Source organism: Rhinoraja longicauda, chromosome 44 (assembly GCF_053455715.1).
Source record: "Rhinoraja longicauda isolate Sanriku21f chromosome 44, sRhiLon1.1, whole genome shotgun sequence".
In the NCBI taxonomy this organism is placed as follows: domain Eukaryota; kingdom Metazoa; phylum Chordata; class Chondrichthyes; order Rajiformes; family Arhynchobatidae; genus Rhinoraja; species Rhinoraja longicauda.
Genome location: NC_135996.1, coordinates 4611661 through 4631233, shown reverse-complemented (window position 1 = coordinate 4631233; position 19573 = coordinate 4611661). Strand labels below are relative to the sequence as shown.

Genomic DNA, 19573 nt, shown 5'->3' with positions numbered 1-19573 from the left:
CTAAAATTGTCGCGTGGGCCTAAAAGGTGGGCCTAAAATGTGTACTGTTTTGGCTGTAGTTTAGGAACAAACAAACGAGAGTTTTAGTACATAGTTAGTCGTTTTTCGCACATGAGTGTATGCGCATTTTGCTTGCCATTATTTCCTGTTGCTGAAATGTTGCATTGTGAATTTTGATGTAGAATTATGAATTTTGGACATCAATATTATGAATTTGTAAAATCAAATGTCGGGAGGTCTGTGCGTGGGTTTTTCTCCGAGATCTTCGGTTTCCTCCCACGCTCCAAAGACGTGCGGGTTTGTAGGTTAATTGACTTGGTGAAAATGTCAAAATTGTCCCTGGTGAGCAAAGATAATAGAGCAGAGCAAGATAGACCACTCGACCATAAAAACCGTAGCACGTCACGGCGGCCATTTTAGTAGGCGGAAACTTGCAGAAACATTTTAAAAGAAAAATAACAAAGATCTGTGAGTTGATAGATGAGATATATTCTGCATTTTAATGGTATCACACAAACTGTTCCCCCAAAACATTGATTACACTGCGAGAGGCAGAGCGAACAGCGGGTTTTGCCTACTAAAATGGCGGATTTTGCCTACTAAAATGGCGGGGTTTGCCTACTAAAATGGCGGGTTTTGCCTACTAAAATGGCGGACGTTACGCTCCTTTTGCGTAGTACACTTCAGTAATTGGAGGAACAGCACCTCATATTTCGCCTGGGCAGCTTGCAGCCCAGCGGTATGAACATTGACTTCTCCAACTTTAGATAGTTCCTCTGTCCCTCTCTTCCCCACCCCCTTCCCAGTTCTCCCTCTATCTTCCTGTCTCCATCTATATCCTTTGTCCCGCCCCCCCGACATCAGTCTGAAGAAGGGTCTCGACCCGAAAGGTCGCCCATTCCTTCTCCTGAGATGCTGCCTGACCCGCTGAGTTACTCCAGCATTTTGTGAAATAAATACCTTCGATTTGTACCAGCATCTGCAGTTATTTTCTTAAACTTCAGTGTAGGTGATTTTGACAGAGTGGTCCATCTTGCTCCTCTAGTATCTTTGCTAGTGGGTATAGGATGGTGTGAATAGACAGTAGACAACAGGTGCAGGAGGAGGCCATTCAGCCCTTCGAGCCAGCACCGCCATTCAATGTGATCATGGCTGATCATTCACAATCAGTACCCCGTTCCTGCCTTCTCCCCATACCCCCTGACTCCGCTATCATTAAGAGCTCTATCTAGCTCTCTCTTGAATGCATTCAGAGAATTCCCGGAATGTCGGGACTGTCATATGTTGAAAGACTGGTGCGACTAGGCTTGTATACACTGGAATTTAGAAGGATGAGAGGGGATCTTATCGAAACGTATAAGATTATTAAGGGGTTGGACACGTTAGAGGCAGGAAACATGTCCCCGATGTTGGGGGAGTCCAGAACCAGGGGCCACACACAGTTTAAGAATAAGGGGTCGGCCATTTAGAACGGAGATGAGGAAAAACTTTTTCAGTCAGAGAGTTGTGAATCTGTGGAATTCTCTGCCTCAGAAGGCAGTGGAGGCCGATTCTCTGAATGCATTCAAGAGAGAGCTAGATAGAGCTCTTAAGGATAGCGGAGTCAGGGGGTTATGGGGAGAAGGCAGGAACGGAGTACTGATTGTGGATGATCAGCCGTGATCACATTGAATGGCGGCGCGCTATTTGTTCGCCGTTTCTCCGTCGGGATAGTTTGTCTGTTTGTTTTTATGTCTTGACTGTTTTTGTAAAGCGTCTTTGAGCATTTGGAAAAGCGCTATAAAAAATAAATGTTTATTATTATTATTATTATTATTATCTATTGTCTAATCATCAGCCATGATTACAGTGAATGGTGGTGCTGGCTCGAAGGGCCGAATGGCCTCCTCCTGCACCTGTTGTCTATTGTCTAATCATCAGCCATGATTACAGTGAATGGTGGTGCTGGCTCGAAGGGCCGAATGGCCTCCTCCTGCACCTGTTGGCTATTGTCTATGAATGACCCGGAGAGATCGCTGGTCGGCACGGACCCGGTGGGCCGAAGGGCCTGTTTCTCCAGCTTTTTGTGCCTTTATCTCTTCCGTTTTGACCCCTTGTTGGAAAACGTTGTCCGAAATGCTTCTCCTCGCCTGCCTTATTTATTTTTTCCCCCTCTCTCTCTCTCTCTCTCTCTCTCTTCTCCTTTCCAGGTTTGTACCTTGTAAATACTGTTATTTGTATATACTGTAAATGATGACATCGGTGGGCACCCCTCGTGCCCGTGGCAACTGGGATCAGACACAGACACAGAATCAGGCACAGCAGAAACAGCGGCCACAGGTAACCTCCAGCGATCGCGCGCCAAACTGGCCCCTCCAAGCGCGGCGCCACCCATCATCGCCACCTGCGCGGGAGGAACTCTGGGCGGGTAACACGCAGCATCTCTGGAGAGGTGGCGTGGGTGAAGTTTCGCCTCCAGACCCTTCTTCACTGGATGTTTTCAAGGGGGAGCCTGAAGAAGGGTCTCGACCCGAAACGTCGCCCGTTCCTTCTCTCCAGAGATGCCGCTCGACCCGCTGAGGTACTCTACGGTTTAGACAATAGACAATAGATGCAGGAGGAGGCCGCTCGGCCCTTCGAGCCAGCACCGCCATTCAATGTGATCATGGCTGATCGTTCTCAATCATTCTCAATATGTAGGTTAATTGGCTGGATAAATGTAAAAATTGTCCCTATTGGGTGTAGGATAGTGTTAATGTACGGGGATCGCTGGGCGGCACGGACTTGGTGGGCCGAAAAGGCCTGTTTCCGGCTGTATATATATGATATGATATGATATGATATGATATACCCCGTTCCTGCCTTCTCCCCTTACCCCCTGACTCCGCTATCCTTAAGAGCTCTATCCAGCTCTCTCTTGAATGCATTCAGAGAATTGGCCTCCACTGCCTTCTGAGGCAGAGAATTCTACAGATTCACAACTCTCTGACTGAAAAAGTTTTTCCTCATCTCAGTTCTAAATGGCCGACCTCTTATTCTTAAACTGTGTGGCCCCTGGTTCTGGACTCCCCCAACATTGGGAACATGTTTCCTGCCTCTAACGTGTCCAACCCCTTAATAATCTTATACGTTTCGATACGATCTTCTCTCATCCTTCTAAATTCCAGTGTATACAAGACTAGTCGCTCCAGTCTTTCAACATATGACAGTCCCGCAATTCCGGGAATTAACCTGGTGAACCTACGCTGCACGCCCTCAATAGCAAGAATGTCCTTCCTCAAATTTGGAGACCAAAACTGCACAAAGTACTCCAGGTGCGGTCTCACTAGGGCCCTGTACAACTGCACACAGTACTCCAGGTACGGTCTCACTAGGGCCCGGTACAACTGCACACAGTACTCCCGGTGCGGTCTCACTAGGGCCCTGTATAACTGCACACAGTACTCCAGGTGCGGTCTCACTAGGGCCCTGTACAACTGCAGAAGGTTTAAACCAGCATCCTCAGTTCCTTCCCACACAAGTAACCTATAATGGTTAAGTTTGTGGGCACTGGGCCTGTACTCGCTGGAGTTTAGAAGGATGAGGGGGGAGCTCATTGAAACGTACAGAACAGTGAGCGGCCTGGATAGAGTGGATGTGGAGAGGATGTTTCCACTAGTTTAGTTTTAGTTTAGTTTAGGGTTACAGCGCGGAAACAGGCCCTTCGGCCCACCGGGTCCGCGCCGACCAGCGATCCCCGCACACAAACACTATCCTACACATACTCGGGACTATTTACCTTTATACCCAGTCAATTAACTTGCAAACCTGCACGTCTTTGGAGTGTGGGAGGAAACCGGTGATCTCGGAGAAAACCCACGCAGGTCACGGGGAGAACATGCAAACTCCATACAGACAGCACCTGTAGTGGGGATTGAACCCGGGTCTCTGGCGCTGCATTCACTATAAGGCAGCAACTCTACTGCTGCGCCACCGTGCCGCCCACTAGTCTAGGACCAGAGATCATGGCCTCAGAATCAACAGACGTTCCTTCAAGACAATTCCCGGAATGGCGGGACTGTCGTACGTTGAAAGACTGGAGCGACTGGGCTTGTATACGCTGGAGTTTAGAAGGATGAGAGGGGATCTTATTGAAACGTATAAGATTATTAAGGGATTGGACACGTTAGAGGCAGGAAACATGTTCAGGATGTTGGGGGAGTCCAGAACCAGGGCCCACACAGTTTAAGAATAAGGGGTCGGCCATTTAGAACGGAGATGAGGAAACATTTTTTCAGTCGGAGAGTTGTGAATCTGTGGAATTCTCTGCCTCAGAAGGCAGTGGAGGCCAATTCTCTGGATGCTTTCAAGAGAGAGCTAGATAGAGCTCTTATTTCACAAAATGCTGGAGTAACTCAGCGGGTCAGGCAGCATCTCAGGAGAGAAGGAATGGGTGACGTTTCGGGTCGAGACCCTTCTTCAGACTGAAGAAGAGGCAGAGAATCCCACAGATTCATAACTCTGACTGAAAAATGTTTTTCCTCATCTCCGTTCTAAATGCCCGACCCCTTATTCTTAAACTGTGGACCCTTGTTCTGGACTCCCCCAACATTGGGAACATGTTTCCTGCCTCTAAAGTGTCCAACCCCTTAATAATCTTACACGTTTCGATAAGATCCCCTCTCATCCTTCTAAATTCCAGTGTATACAAGCCTAGTCGCTCCAGTCTTTCAACATACGACAGTCCCGCCATTCCGGGAATTAACCTGGTGAACCTACGCTGCACGCCCTCAATGGCAAGAATATCCTTCCTCAAATCTGGAGACCAAAACTGCACACAGTACTCCAGGTGCGGCCTGCATCGTATGGGAGGCGCATTCCCAATCTCGTTGTACCCCTGTACAATGACAATAAAGATATATTGTATTGTATTGTATTGTCTCACTAGGGCCACTCACTTGGCTCTGTGTTCCAAGATGGCCCCCGTGTGTCACTGTCTCTCTTTTCTCCCCTCCTCTCAAGGCCACGGCAGAGCAGATACGAATCGCGCAGATGATTTCCGACCACAATGACGCTGATTTTGAAGAGAAGGTGAAGCAGGTCGGTGTTTGGTGTCTTCTCCCCGGGGGGGGGGGGGCACTTGGGGTGGGGCCTCTCTCTCTCTCTCTCTCTCTCTCTCTCTCTCTCTGGAATGTGGGCAGAGGTAGCCGCTGCCAACATGGCGGCCCCAAGACCCCTCTTATTTCGTTCGGGGGTCTTGCCCGTTCAATCTCGCGCAAAAACAGAAAAAGCTTTGTCGAAAGGACCAGGGAAGAAACACTGAGAGTCTTTATCAGGCGCTGGTCAGACGACCGCATTCGGACTGTCTTCGGCCCCGTATCTGAGGAAGGATGTGCTGGGACTGGAGAGGGTCATAGAAACGTAGAATATTAATTAATAATCCTTTATTCGTTTTATGCCTTTATGTGTTTGAGGCCCTCTGAGGGGGCGCTGTGAACTGTTTATGTATGTGCTGTTATGTTTGTGTGCCATTGTATGTTCGTTTCTTAGTACCCGAACTGATGTACAGCACTTTGGTCAACGCGGGTTGTTTTTAAATGTGCTGTACAAATAAATTGACTTAGATTTAGATTTAGATTTAGAGATACAGCGCGGAAACAGGCCCTTCGGCCCACCGAGTCCACGCCGCCCAGCGATCCCCGCACACTAACACTATCCCACACACACACACACACTAGGGACAATTTTTACATTTACCCAGTCAATTAACCTACATACCTGCACGTCTTTGGAGTGTGGGAGGAAATCTGTGGAATTCTCTGCCACAGAAGGTAGTTGAGGCCAGTTCATTGGCTATATTTAAGAGGGAGTTAGATGTGGCCCTTGTGGCTAAAGGGATCAGGGGGTATGGAGAGAAGGCAGGTACGGGATACTGAGTTGGATGATCAGCCATGATCATATTGAATGGCGGTGCGTACAGGCTCGAAGGGCCGAATGGCCTCCTCCTGCACCTATTGTCTATGTTTCTATGCGGGCGCTGCTGCAGTGCCAGAGGCCGGCCCGGGACCATCCTCCTGCTAAAAACCTGTCACAAGTTGTCGGATTAGAATTAGGCCATTCGGCCCGTCGTGTTGAAAGACTGCAGCGGCTGGGCTTGTATTCCCGGGATGGCGGGACTGTCGTATGTTGAAAGACTGGAGCAACTGGGCTTGGATACGCTGGAATTTAGAAGCATGAGAGGAGATCTTATCTCCAGAGATGCTGCCTGACCCGCTGAGTTACTCCAGCACTTTGTGCCCTATTGTGTAAAACAGCTTCTGCAGTCCCTGGTTCTGCTATATAAGATTATTAAGGGGTTGGACACGTTAGAGGCAGGAAACATGTTCCCAATGTTGGGGGAGTCCAGAACCAGGAGCCACACAGTTTAAGAATAAGGGGTAGGCCATTTACAACTGAGATGAGGAAAAACTTTTTCAGTCAGAGAGTTGTGAATCTATGGAATTCTCTGCCTCAGAAGGCAGTGGAGGCCAATTCTCTGAATGCATTCAAGAGAGAGCTGGATAGAGCTCTTAAGGATAGCGGAGTCAGGGGGTATGGGGAGAAGGCAGGAACGGGGTACTGATTGAGAATGATCAGCCACGATCACATTGAATGGTGGTACTGGCTCGAAGGGCCGAATGGCCTCCTCCTGCACCTATTTCTATTGAGTCCGCGCCGCCCAGCGATCCCCGCACATTCACACTATCCTACACCCACTAGGGACAATTTTTACATTTACTCAGTCAATTAACCTACAAACCTGCACGTCTTTGGAGTGTGGGAGGAAAGCGAAGATCTCGGAGAAAACCCACGCAGGTCACGGGGAGAGCGTACAAGCTCCGTACAGACGGCGCCCGTAGTCGGGATCGAACCCGAGTCTCCGGCGCTGCATTCGCTGTAAGGTAGCAACTCTACCGCTGCGCCACCGTGCACTTGATTTGACTTGACTTATTTGTCCCGCAACGGGGACATTTGCAGGGTTACACCAGCAAAGTGGATAGCAAAAGTAAATAAGCGTTCATTAAAAAAAATAAAATAAAGGTGATTATCTTTATTTATCGGTCTGCTGGGGGCAGTGCTGGTTGTGCAGTCTGTGGAGGCCATTCGGCCCTTCCAGCCAGCGCCGCCATTCATCGTGATCACGGGGCTGATCATCCACAATCAGTAACCCGTGCCTGCCTTCTCCCCATATCCCTTGATTGCAGAGGAGGTTTACAAGAACGATCCCAGGAATGAGCGGGTTAACATACGATGAGTGTTTGTGGGCACTGGGCCTGTACTCGCTGGAGTTTTGAAGGATGAGGGGGGAACCTCATTGAAACGTACAGAACAGTGAGCGGCCTGGATAGAGTGGATGTGGAGAGGATGTTTCCACTAGTGGGAGAGTCTAGAACCAGAGGGCACAGCCTCAGAATTAAAGGACGTTCCTTTAGGAAGGAGGTGAGGAGGCATTTCTTTAGCCAGAGGGCGGTGAATCTGTGGGATTCTTTGCCACAGACGGCTGTGGAGGCCACAAGTTATTGGGTGTATTTAAGGCAGAGATAGATAGATTCTTGATTAGTGCGGGTGTCAGGGGTTATGGGGAGAAGGCAGGAGAATGGGGTTAGGGAGGGAGAGATAGATCAGCCGTGATTGAATGGCGGAGTGGACTAGATGGGCCGAATGGCCTCATTCTGCACCTCTGAGTTATGAACTTATCAATTCAATGTTCAGCCTATATCCCTCAGTAACAATGTTTAGGAAGGGACTGCAGACACAAAGGTAGACACAAGAAGCTGGAGTTACTCAGCGGGGCAGGCAGCGTCTCTGGAGAGAAACGTAGACATAGAAACATAGACAATAGGTGCAGGAGGAGGCCATTCGGCCCTTCGAGCCTGTACGCACCGCCATTCAATATGATCATGGCTGATCATCCAACTCAGTATCCCGTACCTGCCTTCTCTCCATACCCCCTGATCCCTTTAGCCACAAGGGCCACATCTAACTCCCTCTTAAATATAGCCAATGAACTGGCCTCAACTGCCTTCTGTGGCAGAGAATTCCACAGATTCACCACTCTCTGTGTGAAGAAATGTTTTCTCATCTCGGTCCTAAAAGACTTCCCCCTTATCCTTAAGCTGTGACCCTTAAACTGTGGCTAGAATGTCTTTCTTCAGATTAGGAGACCAAAACTGTACACAATACTCCAGGTGCGGTCTCACCAAGGCCCTGTACAACTGCAGTAGAACCTCCCTGCTCCTAAACTCAAATCCTCTTGCTATGAATGCTAACATACCATTGGCTTTCTTCACTGCCTGCTGCACCTGCACGCTTGCTTTCAATGACCGGTGTACAACGACACCCAGGTCATGTTGAAAGCAAGCGTGCAGGTGCAGGTGCAGCAGGCAGTGAAGAAAGCCAATGGTATGGTGGCCTTCATAACAAGGGGATTTGAGTTTAGGAGCAGGGAAGTTCTGCTGCAGTTGTACAGGGCCTTGGTGAGACCGCACCTGGAGTATTGGAAGGAATTGAGAAGGAATGGGTGGTGGTCCGAAGAAGAGTCTCGACCCGAAGCGTCGCCCCGTTCCTTCTCTCCGGAGACGCTGCCCGTCCCACTGAGTCACTCCGGCTTTTTTGCGTCACCCTCGGTAACCCGAGGGAGAAGGGCCGATCGTTGAATTCTCCATCGTTAGACGTGGCCTGACCCGGCTCCCCCTCTTGTGCTCCGCAGCTGATCGACATCACGAGCAAAAACCAGGATGAGTGCATGATCGCTCTGCACGACTGCAATGGAGACGTCAACCGGGCCATCAACGTGCTCCTGGAAGGGAATCCGGACACGGTACTGCCGCTGCGTAGCGCGGGGGAGGGGGGGGGGGGGGGTATGTGTGCGTGTGTGCGTGTGCGTGTTTGTGTGATCGCAGTGTATTTTACGTGTGCGTGCGTGCATTTTTTGTGTGCACGTGCTTTTTGTGTGTGTGTGTGTACGTGCTTGTGCGCGTGTTTGTGATCGCGTGCGTGCTTTGTGCATGTGTAAGTTTTCCGTGTGTGCGTAAGTGCTTTTATGTGTGAGTGCGTGCTTTGTGTGTGTGCGTATGTGCTTATGTGTGTGTGTGCTTTTTGTGTGTGTGCGCGTATGTGCGCGTACGTGCTTGTGTGCATGCGCGTGTTTGGGTGATCGCGTGCGTGCTTTGTGCACGTGTAGGTTTGTGTGTGTGTGTGTGTGCGCGCGTACGTGCTGTTTTGTGTGGGTGCGTACGTGCGTTTGTCTGATCGCGTGCGTGCTTTGTGCACGTGCTGTTTTGTGTGGGTGCGTACGTGCGTTTGTCTGATCGCGTGCGTGCTTTGTGCACGTGTAGGTTTGTGCGTGTGCGTACGTGCTTATATGTGTGCATGCTGTTTAGTGTGTGAGTACGTTCTCTTTTGTGTGTGCGCGCACGTTTTTTTGTGTGCGCGCGGGCGTGCTTGCGCGTGCTTGTGTGCGCGTGCGTGCTTGTGTTTGCGCGTGCGCGCGTGTGTGCTTTTATGTGTGTGCGTACGTGCTTTTTTGTGTATGCGCGTAAGTGCTTTTTGTGTGCGCGTGTTTTGTGTTTGCGTGTGCGTCTGTATGTGTGTGCATGCGTGTCTGTGTGTATGGGCATTATACATTGCTCGCGTGACTGCTGTGACTAGTTTCGAGAAACCCCCTGGCTATTTTATCCACTTGTTACCTTCTACGCTTCATCCCGCCTCCCCTCTCTCCCAGTTCTTTACCCCCCTCCTACAATCAGTCTGAAGAAATGTCCCTGTCCACGTTTTCCAGAAATGCTGCCTGATTCGTTGAGGTCAATGTTATCCCGGCACTTTGTGCCTTTTCTATCATTCCTGTTAAATCTCCTCTCCACCTTTGGCAAAGCCTCCACCTCCTTCCAGTAATAGAAACATAGAAACATAGAAAATAGATGCAGGAGGAGGCCATTCGGCCCTTTGAGCCAGCACCGCCATTCATTGTGATCGTGGCTGATCATCCACAATCAGTAACCCGTGCCTGCCTTCTCCCCATATCCCTCGATTCCGCTAGCCCCTAAAGTTCCATCTAACTCGCTTTTAAATTCATAATCATTTGGACAGGTACGTGGATCGGACGGGTTTAGAGGGATATGGACCAAATGCAGGCAGGTGGGAGATGGGCAAGTTGGGTCGAGGGGCCACATGGTCTCTTCGGCCCAACTTGCCGACATCGGCCAGCATGCCCCATTTCCACGAGTCCCACCAGCCCACGTTTGGGCCAGGTCACTCCAACCCTTTCCTATCCATGTACCTGTCCAAACGTGCAAACTCCGTACAGACAGCGTCCCAAGTCGGGATCGAACCCGGGTCTCAGGCGCTGCATTCGCTGTGAGGCAGCAACTCTACCGCTGCGCCACCGTGCCCTTGTTTTGATCACGAGAGAGGATCTTATAGAGACGTATAAAATTATAAAAAGACTGGACAAGCTAGATGCAGGAAAAATGTTCCCAATGTTGGGGGAGTCCAGAACCAGGGGCCACACAGTCTAAGAATAAAGGGGAGGCCATTTAAAACTGGGGTGAGAAAAAACTTTTTCACCCAGAGAGTTGTGAATCTGTGGAATTCTCTGCCACAGAGGGCAGTGGAGGCCAATTCACTGGATGAATTTAAAAGAGAGTTAGATAGAGCTCATGGGGCTAGCGGAATCAAGGGATATGGGGAGAAGGCAGGCACGGGTTACTGATTGTGGATGATCAGCCGTGATCGCGATGAATGGCGGTGCTGGCTCGAAGTGCGAAATAGACAATAGGTGCAGGAGGAGACCATTCGGCCCTTCGAGCCAGCACCGCCATTCAATGTGATCATGGTTGATCATTCTCAATCAGTACCCCGTTCCTGCCCTCTCCCCATACCCCCTGACTCCGCTATCCTTAAGAGCTCTATCTAGCTCTCTCTTGAATGCACTCAGAGAATTGGCCTCCACTGCCTTCTGAGGCAGAGAATTCCACAGATTCACAACTGAAAAAGTTTTTCCTCATCTCTGTTCTAAATGGCCCCTGGTTCTGGACTCCCCCAACATCGGGAACATGTTTCCTGCCTCTAACGTGCCCAATCCCTTAATAATCTTATGCGTTTCGATAAGATTCCCTCTCATCCTTCTAAATTCCAGTGTATACAAGCCTAGTCGCTCCAGTCTTTCAACATATGGCAGTCCCGCCATTCATAGAAACATAGAAACATAGAAAATCGGTGCAGGAGTAGGCCATTCGGCCCTTCGAGCCTGCACCGCCATGCAATATGATCATGGCTGATCATCCAGCTCAGTTCCGGGAACGAACCTGGTGAACCTACGCTGCACGCCCTCAATAGCAAGAATGTCCTTCCTCAAATGGCCTCCTCCTGCACCTGTTGTCTATTGTCGCTCAGCATCTGTCTATTTTCTCTCACACTCTCTCTCTCTCTGTCTCTCTCTCTCTCTCCCCTCTCTCCCCTCTCTCCCGAACGCAGGATTCCTGGGAGATGGTGGGGAAGAAGAAGAGCTTGGCGGGACAGAAGGAGGCCGGGCAGGCGGACGGCGGCGAGGAGAGCAAAGAGATCCGTGACCGCGAGCGCGAGTTCAGCCGTCGGCGCCTGGGGGGCAGCAGGAGGGCGCGGGGCACGAGCCGGGGCAGGGAGTGTAAGTGCTGCCCTTGCGGTGGATAAATGTGAGGTTTTCCACTTTGGTGGCCAGAACAAGAAAGCAGACTGTTACCTGAATGGTGGCCCATTAGGAGAAGGGGAGATGCAACGAGACCTGGGTGTCATGGTGCACCAGTCATTGAAAGTAGGCATGCAGGTGCAGCAGGCAGTGAAGAAAGCCAATGGTATGTTGGCATTCATAGCGAGGGGATTTGAGTATAGGAGCAGGGAGGTTCTGCTGCAGTTGTACAGGGCATTGGTGAGACCACACCTGGAGTATTGTGTACAGTTTTGGTCTCCTAATCTGAGGAAAGACATTCTTGCCATAGAGGGAGTACAGAGAAGGTTCACCAGATTGATCCCTGGGATGGCAGGACTTTCATATGAAGAAAGACTGAATAGACTCGGCTTGTACTCGCTGGAATTTAGAAGATTGAGGGGGGAATCTTATAGAAACGTACAAAATTCTTAAGGGGTTTGGACAGGCTGGATGCAGGAAGATTGTTCCCGATGTTGGGGAAGTCCAGAACAAGGGGTCACAGTTTAAGGATAAGGGGGAAGTCTTTTAGGACCGAGATGAGAAAGTTTTTTTTCACACAGAGAGTGGTGAATCTGTGGAATTCTCTGCCACAGAAGGTAGTTGAGGCCAGTTCATTGGCTATATTTAAGAGGGAGTTAGATGTGGCCCTTGTGGCTAAAGGGGTCAGGGGGTATGGAGAGAAGGCAGGTACAGGATACTGAGCTGGATGATCAGCCATGATCATATTGAATGGCGGTGCGTACAGGCTCGAAGGGCCGAATGGCCGCCTCCTGCACCTATTGTCTATGTTTCTATGCGGTCGCTGCCGCCGTGCCAGAGGCCGGCCCGGGACCATCCTCCTGCTAAAAACCAAAACCTGTCACAAGTTGTCGGATTAGGATTAGGCCATTCGGCCCGTCGTGTTGAAAGACTGGAGCGGCTGGGCTTGTATTTGAAAGCGGATCCGATCCGAAGTATCGAAGGGCCTAATTCTGCTCCTATCGCTTATGACCATATGACATTTCTGTTGTGGGAGACGGGCGTGGTGCCAGTGGGAGGGAGTCGCTCAGAGATTAGTGGGTGCCATTTTGTTAGGGGTTTTATAAACCGGGCGACGCGGTGGCGCAGCGGGTAGAGCTGCTGCCTCACAGCGCCGGAGACCCGGGTTCGATCCCGACCACGGGCGCCGTCTGTACGGAGTTTGTACGTTCTCCCTGTGACCTGCGTGGGTTTTCTCCGAGATCTTCGGTTTCCTCCCACACTCCAAAGACGTGTGGGTTTGTAGGTTAATTGGCTGGGCAAATGTGAAAATTGTTCCTGGTGGGTGTAGGATAGTGTTAGTGTGCGGGGATCGCTGGGCGGCATGGGGTCGGTGGGCCGAAGGGCCTGTTTCCGCGCTGTGGCACTAATGTAAATGAAAACTGAGCAAACGGGTGTAACTCCTGGAATGTGTTTCTCTTCCCTCTCCCCCTTTCCCCCCTCCTCTCCCCCTCCCCTCCCTCCTCTCCCCCTCCCTCCTCTCCCCCTCCCTCCTCTCCCCCTCCCTCCACTCCTATCCCCCTCCCTCCACTCCTATCCCCCTCCACTCCTCTCCCCCTCCCTCCAATCCTCTCCCCCTCCTTTCCCTCTCCCCCTCCTTTCCCTCTCCCCCTCCTTTCCCTCTCCCCCTCCCCCTACCTCCTCTCCCTCCTCTCCCTCCTCTCCCCCCCTCCCTCCTCTCCCCCTCCCTCCTCTCCACCTCCCTCCTCTCCACCTCCCTCCTCTCCACCTCCCTCCTCTCCCCCCCCCCCCTGGTGTGCAGTTCGGGGCCAGGAGAACGGGCTGGACGGAGTAAAGACCAGCGGCACCTTTGGCAGGACCTCAGAGAGAGGCAGACGTGGACGGGGAAGAGGCAGAGGTGAGACGCGCTTCAGAACCGTGCACTGCCACCAAACCTCCCCTCCCCCCCGTCCGTCCGTCCGTGTCCACGTGTGTCCCTGTCTGTCTGTCCGCCTGCCTTTGAGTGAGTTGGCCTGTCTCTGTCTGCCCGTGCTCCTGTCTGCCCGCGCGCGCCTCTGTCTGTCTCCATGTGTGGGTGGGCCTACGTCTGATTGTGTCTCTGCGTGTGTGTGTGTGTGTGGGCCTGTGTCTGCGTGTCTCTGTCTGTGTGCGCGTGTGTGTCTGTGCGTGTGTGTCAGTGTGTGTGAGTGTGTGTGTCTCTGTGTGTGTGTGTCCCCGAACACGCTCCGTTAGCCCACACTGTCCTGGCAGACAGCGCCCCCCGGGCCTTCAGTGTCCGGGTCTACAGTGGCCCCCGGGCCTGTACTGTCTGGGCCTGTACTGTCTGGGCCTGTACTGTCTGGGCCTGTACTGTCCGGGCCTGTAATGTCCGGGCCCGCACTGCCCGGGCCCGCATTGTTGAATCAGCCGATCCCTGTGCGGAGCCGGTTCAGGACGACCCACTCTTTGTGGGGCATTTCCGAGCCGGGTGGGGCTGTGGTGTTCGGTGCGGCAGTGAGCTGAGGAAGTGGCGATGTCTGTTCCCAGCCGGTTCTCCATGCTCCTAGTGTGTCGAAACCGGAGCCCCAGAGGGTCGCTGCATGACGGGAGAAAGGGTGACGAGATGACAGGCGTTGAGGTCCCAGTTGCTGTGAATCCTGGGCGAGAAATCCTGGTGCAAAAGGATGTTTGGCGTCCAATGGGGCCTTGCACACCAGCCTATGAGTGTGGGCACGGACTCAGTAGGCCGAAGGGCCTGTATCTCGAAACTAAATTTGAGGCAGCAGAAATTTAGAAGGATGAGAGGAGTACTGTGTGCAGTTTTGGTCTCCAAATTTGAGGAAGGATATTCTTGCTATTGAGGGCGTGCAGCGTAGGTTTACTAGGTTAATTCCCGGAATGGCAGGACTGTCATATGTTGAAAGACTGGAGCGACTAGGCTTGTATACACTGGAATTTAGAAGGATGAGAGGAGATCTTATCGAAACGTATAAGATTATTAAGGGGTTGGACACGTTAGAGGCAGGAAACATGTTCCCTATGTTGGGGGAGTCCAGAACAAGGGGCCACACAGTTTAAGAATAAGGGGTCGGCTATTTAGAACGGAGACGAGGAAAAACTTTTTCAGTCAGAGAGTTGTGAATGTGTGGAATTCTCCGCCTCAGAAGGCAGTGGAGGCCAATTCTCTGAATGCATTCAAGAGAGAGCTAGATAGAGCTCTTAAGGATAGCGGAGTCAGGGGGTATGGGGAGAAGGCAGGAACGGGGTACTGATTGTGGATGGTCAGCCATGATCACATTGAATGGTGGTGCTGGCTCGAAGGGCCGAATGGCCTCCTCCTGCACCTATTGTCTATTGTCTAAACTTAATTTTATTTACTCCAGTTTTTCGCGTCTATCTTCGGTTTAAACCAACGTCTGCAGTTCCTTCCTACACAATTCTCTTGTCTGTTTAGGTTTGGGTCGAAGAGGAGGAAGGTTTTCAGCGCAGGGAATGGGGTAAGTAGTTTTCCGCAGATTCAGACGTCGATTGTGTGTCGATAAATCAACCTGAAGTTGAAGTTAGGAACAGGGGACGTACAACGAGATCTGGGTGTCCTAGTGCATCAGTCACTGAAAGGAAGCATGCAGGTACAGCAGGCAGTGAAGAAAGCCAATGGAATGTTGGCCTTCATAACAAGAGGAGTTGAGTATCGGAGCAAAGAGGTCCTTCTGCAGTTGTACCGGGCCCTAGTGAGACCGCACCTGGAGTACTGTGTGCAGTTTTGGACTCCAAATTTGAGGAAGGATATTCTTGCTATTGAGGGCGTGCAGCGTAGGTTCACCAGGTTAATTCCCGGAATTGGCGGGACTCGTATGTTGAAAGACTGGAGCGACTAGGCTTGTATACACTGGAATTTAGAAGGATGAGAGTAGATCTTATCGAAACGTATAAGATTATTAAGAGGTTGGACACGTTAGAGACAGGAAACAAAGTTGGGGGAGTCCCGAACCAGGGGCCACACACAGTTTAAGAATAAGGGGTCGGCCATTTAGAACTGAGATGAGGAAAAACATTTTCAGTCAGAGAGTTGTGAATTTGTTGAATTCTCTGCCTCAGAAGGCAGTGGAGGCCAATTCTCTGAATGCATTCAAGAGAGAGCTAGATAGAGCTCTTAAGGATAGCGGAGTCAGGGGGTATGGGGAGAGGGCAGGAACGGGGTACTGATTGTGAATGATCAGCCATGATCACATTGAATGGTGGTGCAGGCTCGAAGGGCTGAATGGCCTCCTCCTGCACCCATTGTCTATTGTCTAAAGCCGGCTACGGGAACGGTTCCGCCGGTTCCAGCCGAGCCCATATTCCGGTGCGCCGGACTCGGCCGATCGGCCGCGGAAGTCCCGACGAGTTTTCGCGATACAGCACGGAAACAGGCCCTTCGGCCCACCGGTCCGCGCCGACCAGCGATCCCCGCACATTAACACTATCCCACACACACACACACACGCTAGGGACAATTTTTACATTTACACTGAGCCAATTAACCTACAAACCTGCACGTCTTTGGAGTTCTTGACTAGTAAAGATGTCAAGGGTTATGGGAAGAAGGCAGGAGAATGGGGTTGAGAGGGAAAGATTGATCACAGTGGAGTGGCCGCCTTACAGCGCTTGCAGCGCCAGAGACCCGGGTTCCATCCCGACCACGGGCGCTGTCAGTACGGAGTTTGCACGTTCTCTCCGTGACCTGCGTGGGTTTTCTCCCGAGCTCTTCAGTTTCCCCCCCACACTCCAAAGACGTGCGGGTTTGTAGGTAACTGAGCTCGGTGTAAGTGTGAATTGTCCCTGGCGCGTGTTAATGTGGTGGTGTTAATGTGCGGGGATCGCCGGTCGGCCCGGACCCGGTGGGGCCGAAGGGCCTGTTTTTCCGCGCTGTGTCTCTAGTTTTGATCTCCTAATCTGAGGAATATGCATTCTTGCCGTAGAGGGAGTACAGAGATGGTTCACCAGATTGATCCCTGGGATGGCAGGACTTTCATATGAAGAAAGACTGGATAGACTCGGCTTGTACTCGCTGGAATTTAGAAGACTGAGGGGGGATCTTATAGAAACATATAAAATTCTTAAGGGGTTGGACAGGCTAGATGCAGGAAGATTGTTCCCGATGTTGGGGGAGTCCAGAACCAGGGGTCACAGCTTAAGGATAAGGGGGAAGTCTTTTAGGACCGAGATGAGAAAACATTTCTTCACACAGAGAGTGGTGAGTCTGTGGAATTCTCTGCCACAGAAGGTAGTTGAGGCAAGTTCGTTGGCTATATTTAAGAGGGAGTTAGATGTGGCCCTTGTGGCTAAAGGGATCAGGGGGTATGGAGAGAAGGCAGGTACAGGTTACTGAGCTGGATGATCAGCCATGATCATATTGAATGGCGGTGCGTACAGGCTCGAAGGACCGAATGGCCTACACCTGCACCTATTTTCTATGTTTCTAAACCGAACGCTGTAGGCCGCTCCCTGGTTGCGGTGGGACGGTTCAGCCGCCGGGAAGAAACCGTCCCCCCGAATCTGGCGGCGCGCGTTTTCACACGTGGCCCCGGGCGGCAAAAGCGTCTGGCGTTTGCGTCTCTCCGATTCATAGCGAGAGGATTTGAGTTTAGGAGCAAGGAGGTCCTACTGCAGTTGTACAGGGCCCTAGTGAGACCGCACCTGGAGTACTGTGCGCAGTTTTGGTCTCCAAATTTGAGGAAGGACGTCCTTGCTATTGAGGGCGTGCAGCGTAGGTTCACCAGGTTAATCCCCGAAATGGCGGGACTGACATATGATGAAAGAACGTGTCGACTGGGCTTGTATACACTGGAATTTAGAAGGATGAGAGGGGGATCTTATGGAAACATAAAATTCTTAAGGGGTTGGACGGGCTAATTGGACTCCCCCAAATTGGGGGGGTCCAGTACCAGGGGTCACACACAGTTTAAGAATAAGGGGAGACCATTTAAGACTGAGATGAGGAAAAACCTTTTCACCCAGAGAGTTGTGAATCTGTGGGATTCTCTGCCACAGAAGTCAGTGGAGGCCAATTCACTGGATGTTTTCAAGAGAGAGTTGGATGTAGCTCTTGGGGCTAACGGAATCGAGGGATGTGGGGAGAAAGCAGGAACAGGGTACTGATAGTGGATGATCAGCCATGATGATATTGAATGGCGGTGCTGGCTCGAAGGGTCGAATGGCTTACTCCACCTATTTTCTACGTTTCTTCGATGTTAACTACAAGCTACTCACTTTGGTCAACGTGGGTTGTTTTTAAATGTGCTGTACAAATAAAAATTGGGCGGCACGGTGGCGCAGCGGTAGCGTTGCCGCCTTACAGCGAATGCAGCGCCGGAGACTCGGGTTCGATCCCGACTACGGGCGCCGTCTGTACGGAGTTTGTACGCTCTCCCCGTGACCTGCGTGGCTTTTCTCCGAGATCTTCGGTTTCCTCCCACACTCCAAAGACGTACAGGTTTGTAGGTTAATTGGATGGGCAAATGTAAAAATTGTCCCTAGTGTGTGTAGGATAGTGTTAGTGTGCGGGGATCGCTGGGCGGCACGGACCCGGTGGGCCGAAGGGCCTGTTTCCGCGCTGTATCTCTAAATCTAAAAATTGACTTGACTTGACACAATGGTCCCACTTGGTACACACGATGCAGGTGCTGGTTTAAAATGGAAGGTAGACACAAAATGCCGGAGTAACTCAGCGGGTCAGGCAGCATCTCTGGAGAGAAGGAATATGGTGACGTTTCGGGTCGAGACCCTTCTTCAGACTGACAATTTCAGACCCGAAACGTCACCATATTCCTTCTCTCCAGAGATGCTGCCTGACCCGCTGAGTTACTCCGGCACTTTGATTCTACTTCCATTTTAAACCGACACCGGTCATTTTGTGTGTACCAAGTGGAGCTATTCAGTCAAGTCAAGTCAATTGTATTTGTACAGCACATTTAAAAACAACCCACGTTGACCAAAGTGAGTAACATCGAAGAGGATTTGAGTTTAGGAGCAAGGAGGTCCTACTGCAGTTGTACAGGGCCCTGGTGGGACCGAACCTGGAGTACTGTGTGCAGTTTTGGTCTCCTAATTTGAGGAAGGACGTCCTTGCTATCGAGGGCGTGCAGCGTGAGTTCACCAGGTTAATCCCCGGGATGGCGGGACTGACATATGATGAAAGAACGTGTCGACTGGGCTTGTATTCGCTGGAATTTGATTCTACCTTCCATTTTAAACCGACACCTGCAGTTTTCTCTCCGACGATGGTTCCCGCTTATTGGACGGAGTTGGCCGAGACCCTGAACGGCCGGGGGAGGGGGGGGAGGGGAGGGGGGGGGGAGGGGGGGGAGGGGGGGAGGGGGGAGGAGGGGAGGGGGGAGGAGGGGAGGGGGGAGGAGGGAGGAGGGGGGGAGGAGGGAGGAGGGGAGAGGAGGGAGGAGGGGGGGAGGAGGGGAGGGGGAGAGGAGGGGAGGGAGGGGGGGAGGAGAGGAGGGAGGGGGAGAGGAGAGGAGGGAGGGAGGGGGAGAGGAGAGGAGGGAGGGGGAGAGGAGGGAGGGGGAGAGGAGAGGAGGGAGGGAGGGGGAGAGGAGGGAGGGAGGGAGGGGGAGAGGAGGGAGGGAGGGGGAGAGGAGGGAGGGGGAGAGCGGAGGGAGGGGGAGAGGAGGGAGGGGGAGAGGAGGGAGGTGGGGAGGGAGTGGGAAGAGGGAGAGGAGGGAGGAGGAGAGGAGGGAGGGGGAGAGGAGAGGAGGGGAGAGGAGGGTGGAGGAGAGGGAAGAGAGGGAGGAGGAGAGGAGGGAGGGGGAGAGGAGGGAGGGGGAGAGGGAGGGAGTGGGGAGAGGGAGAGGAGGGATGGGGGGGGGGAGAAGGGGGGGAGAGGGGGGAGGAGGGGAGGGGGGGGGGGGGCGCGCGTTTTAAGACGTCGAAGCAACAGAG

General features: G+C 51.9%; 1 protein-coding gene across 1 annotated transcript in view; it reads left to right on the top strand.

The window, feature by feature from the left end:
* Positions 1-15793, top strand: part of LOC144612374 (ubiquitin-associated protein 2-like) — a 38805-nt gene extending 23012 nt beyond the window's left edge. Inside the window, exons 2-7 of the mRNA XM_078431958.1 lie at positions 2190-2319; positions 4981-5058; positions 8708-8818; positions 11473-11641; positions 13464-13559; positions 15096-15793. Of these exons, the coding sequence (XP_078288084.1) occupies positions 2230-2319; positions 4981-5058; positions 8708-8818; positions 11473-11641; positions 13464-13559; positions 15096-15142 (591 nt within the window). The 5' untranslated portion in view covers positions 2190-2229 and the 3' untranslated portion in view covers positions 15143-15793. The remainder of the gene's footprint in view (positions 1-2189; positions 2320-4980; positions 5059-8707; positions 8819-11472; positions 11642-13463; positions 13560-15095) is intronic.
* The last annotated feature ends 3780 nt before the right edge of the window (positions 15794-19573 follow it).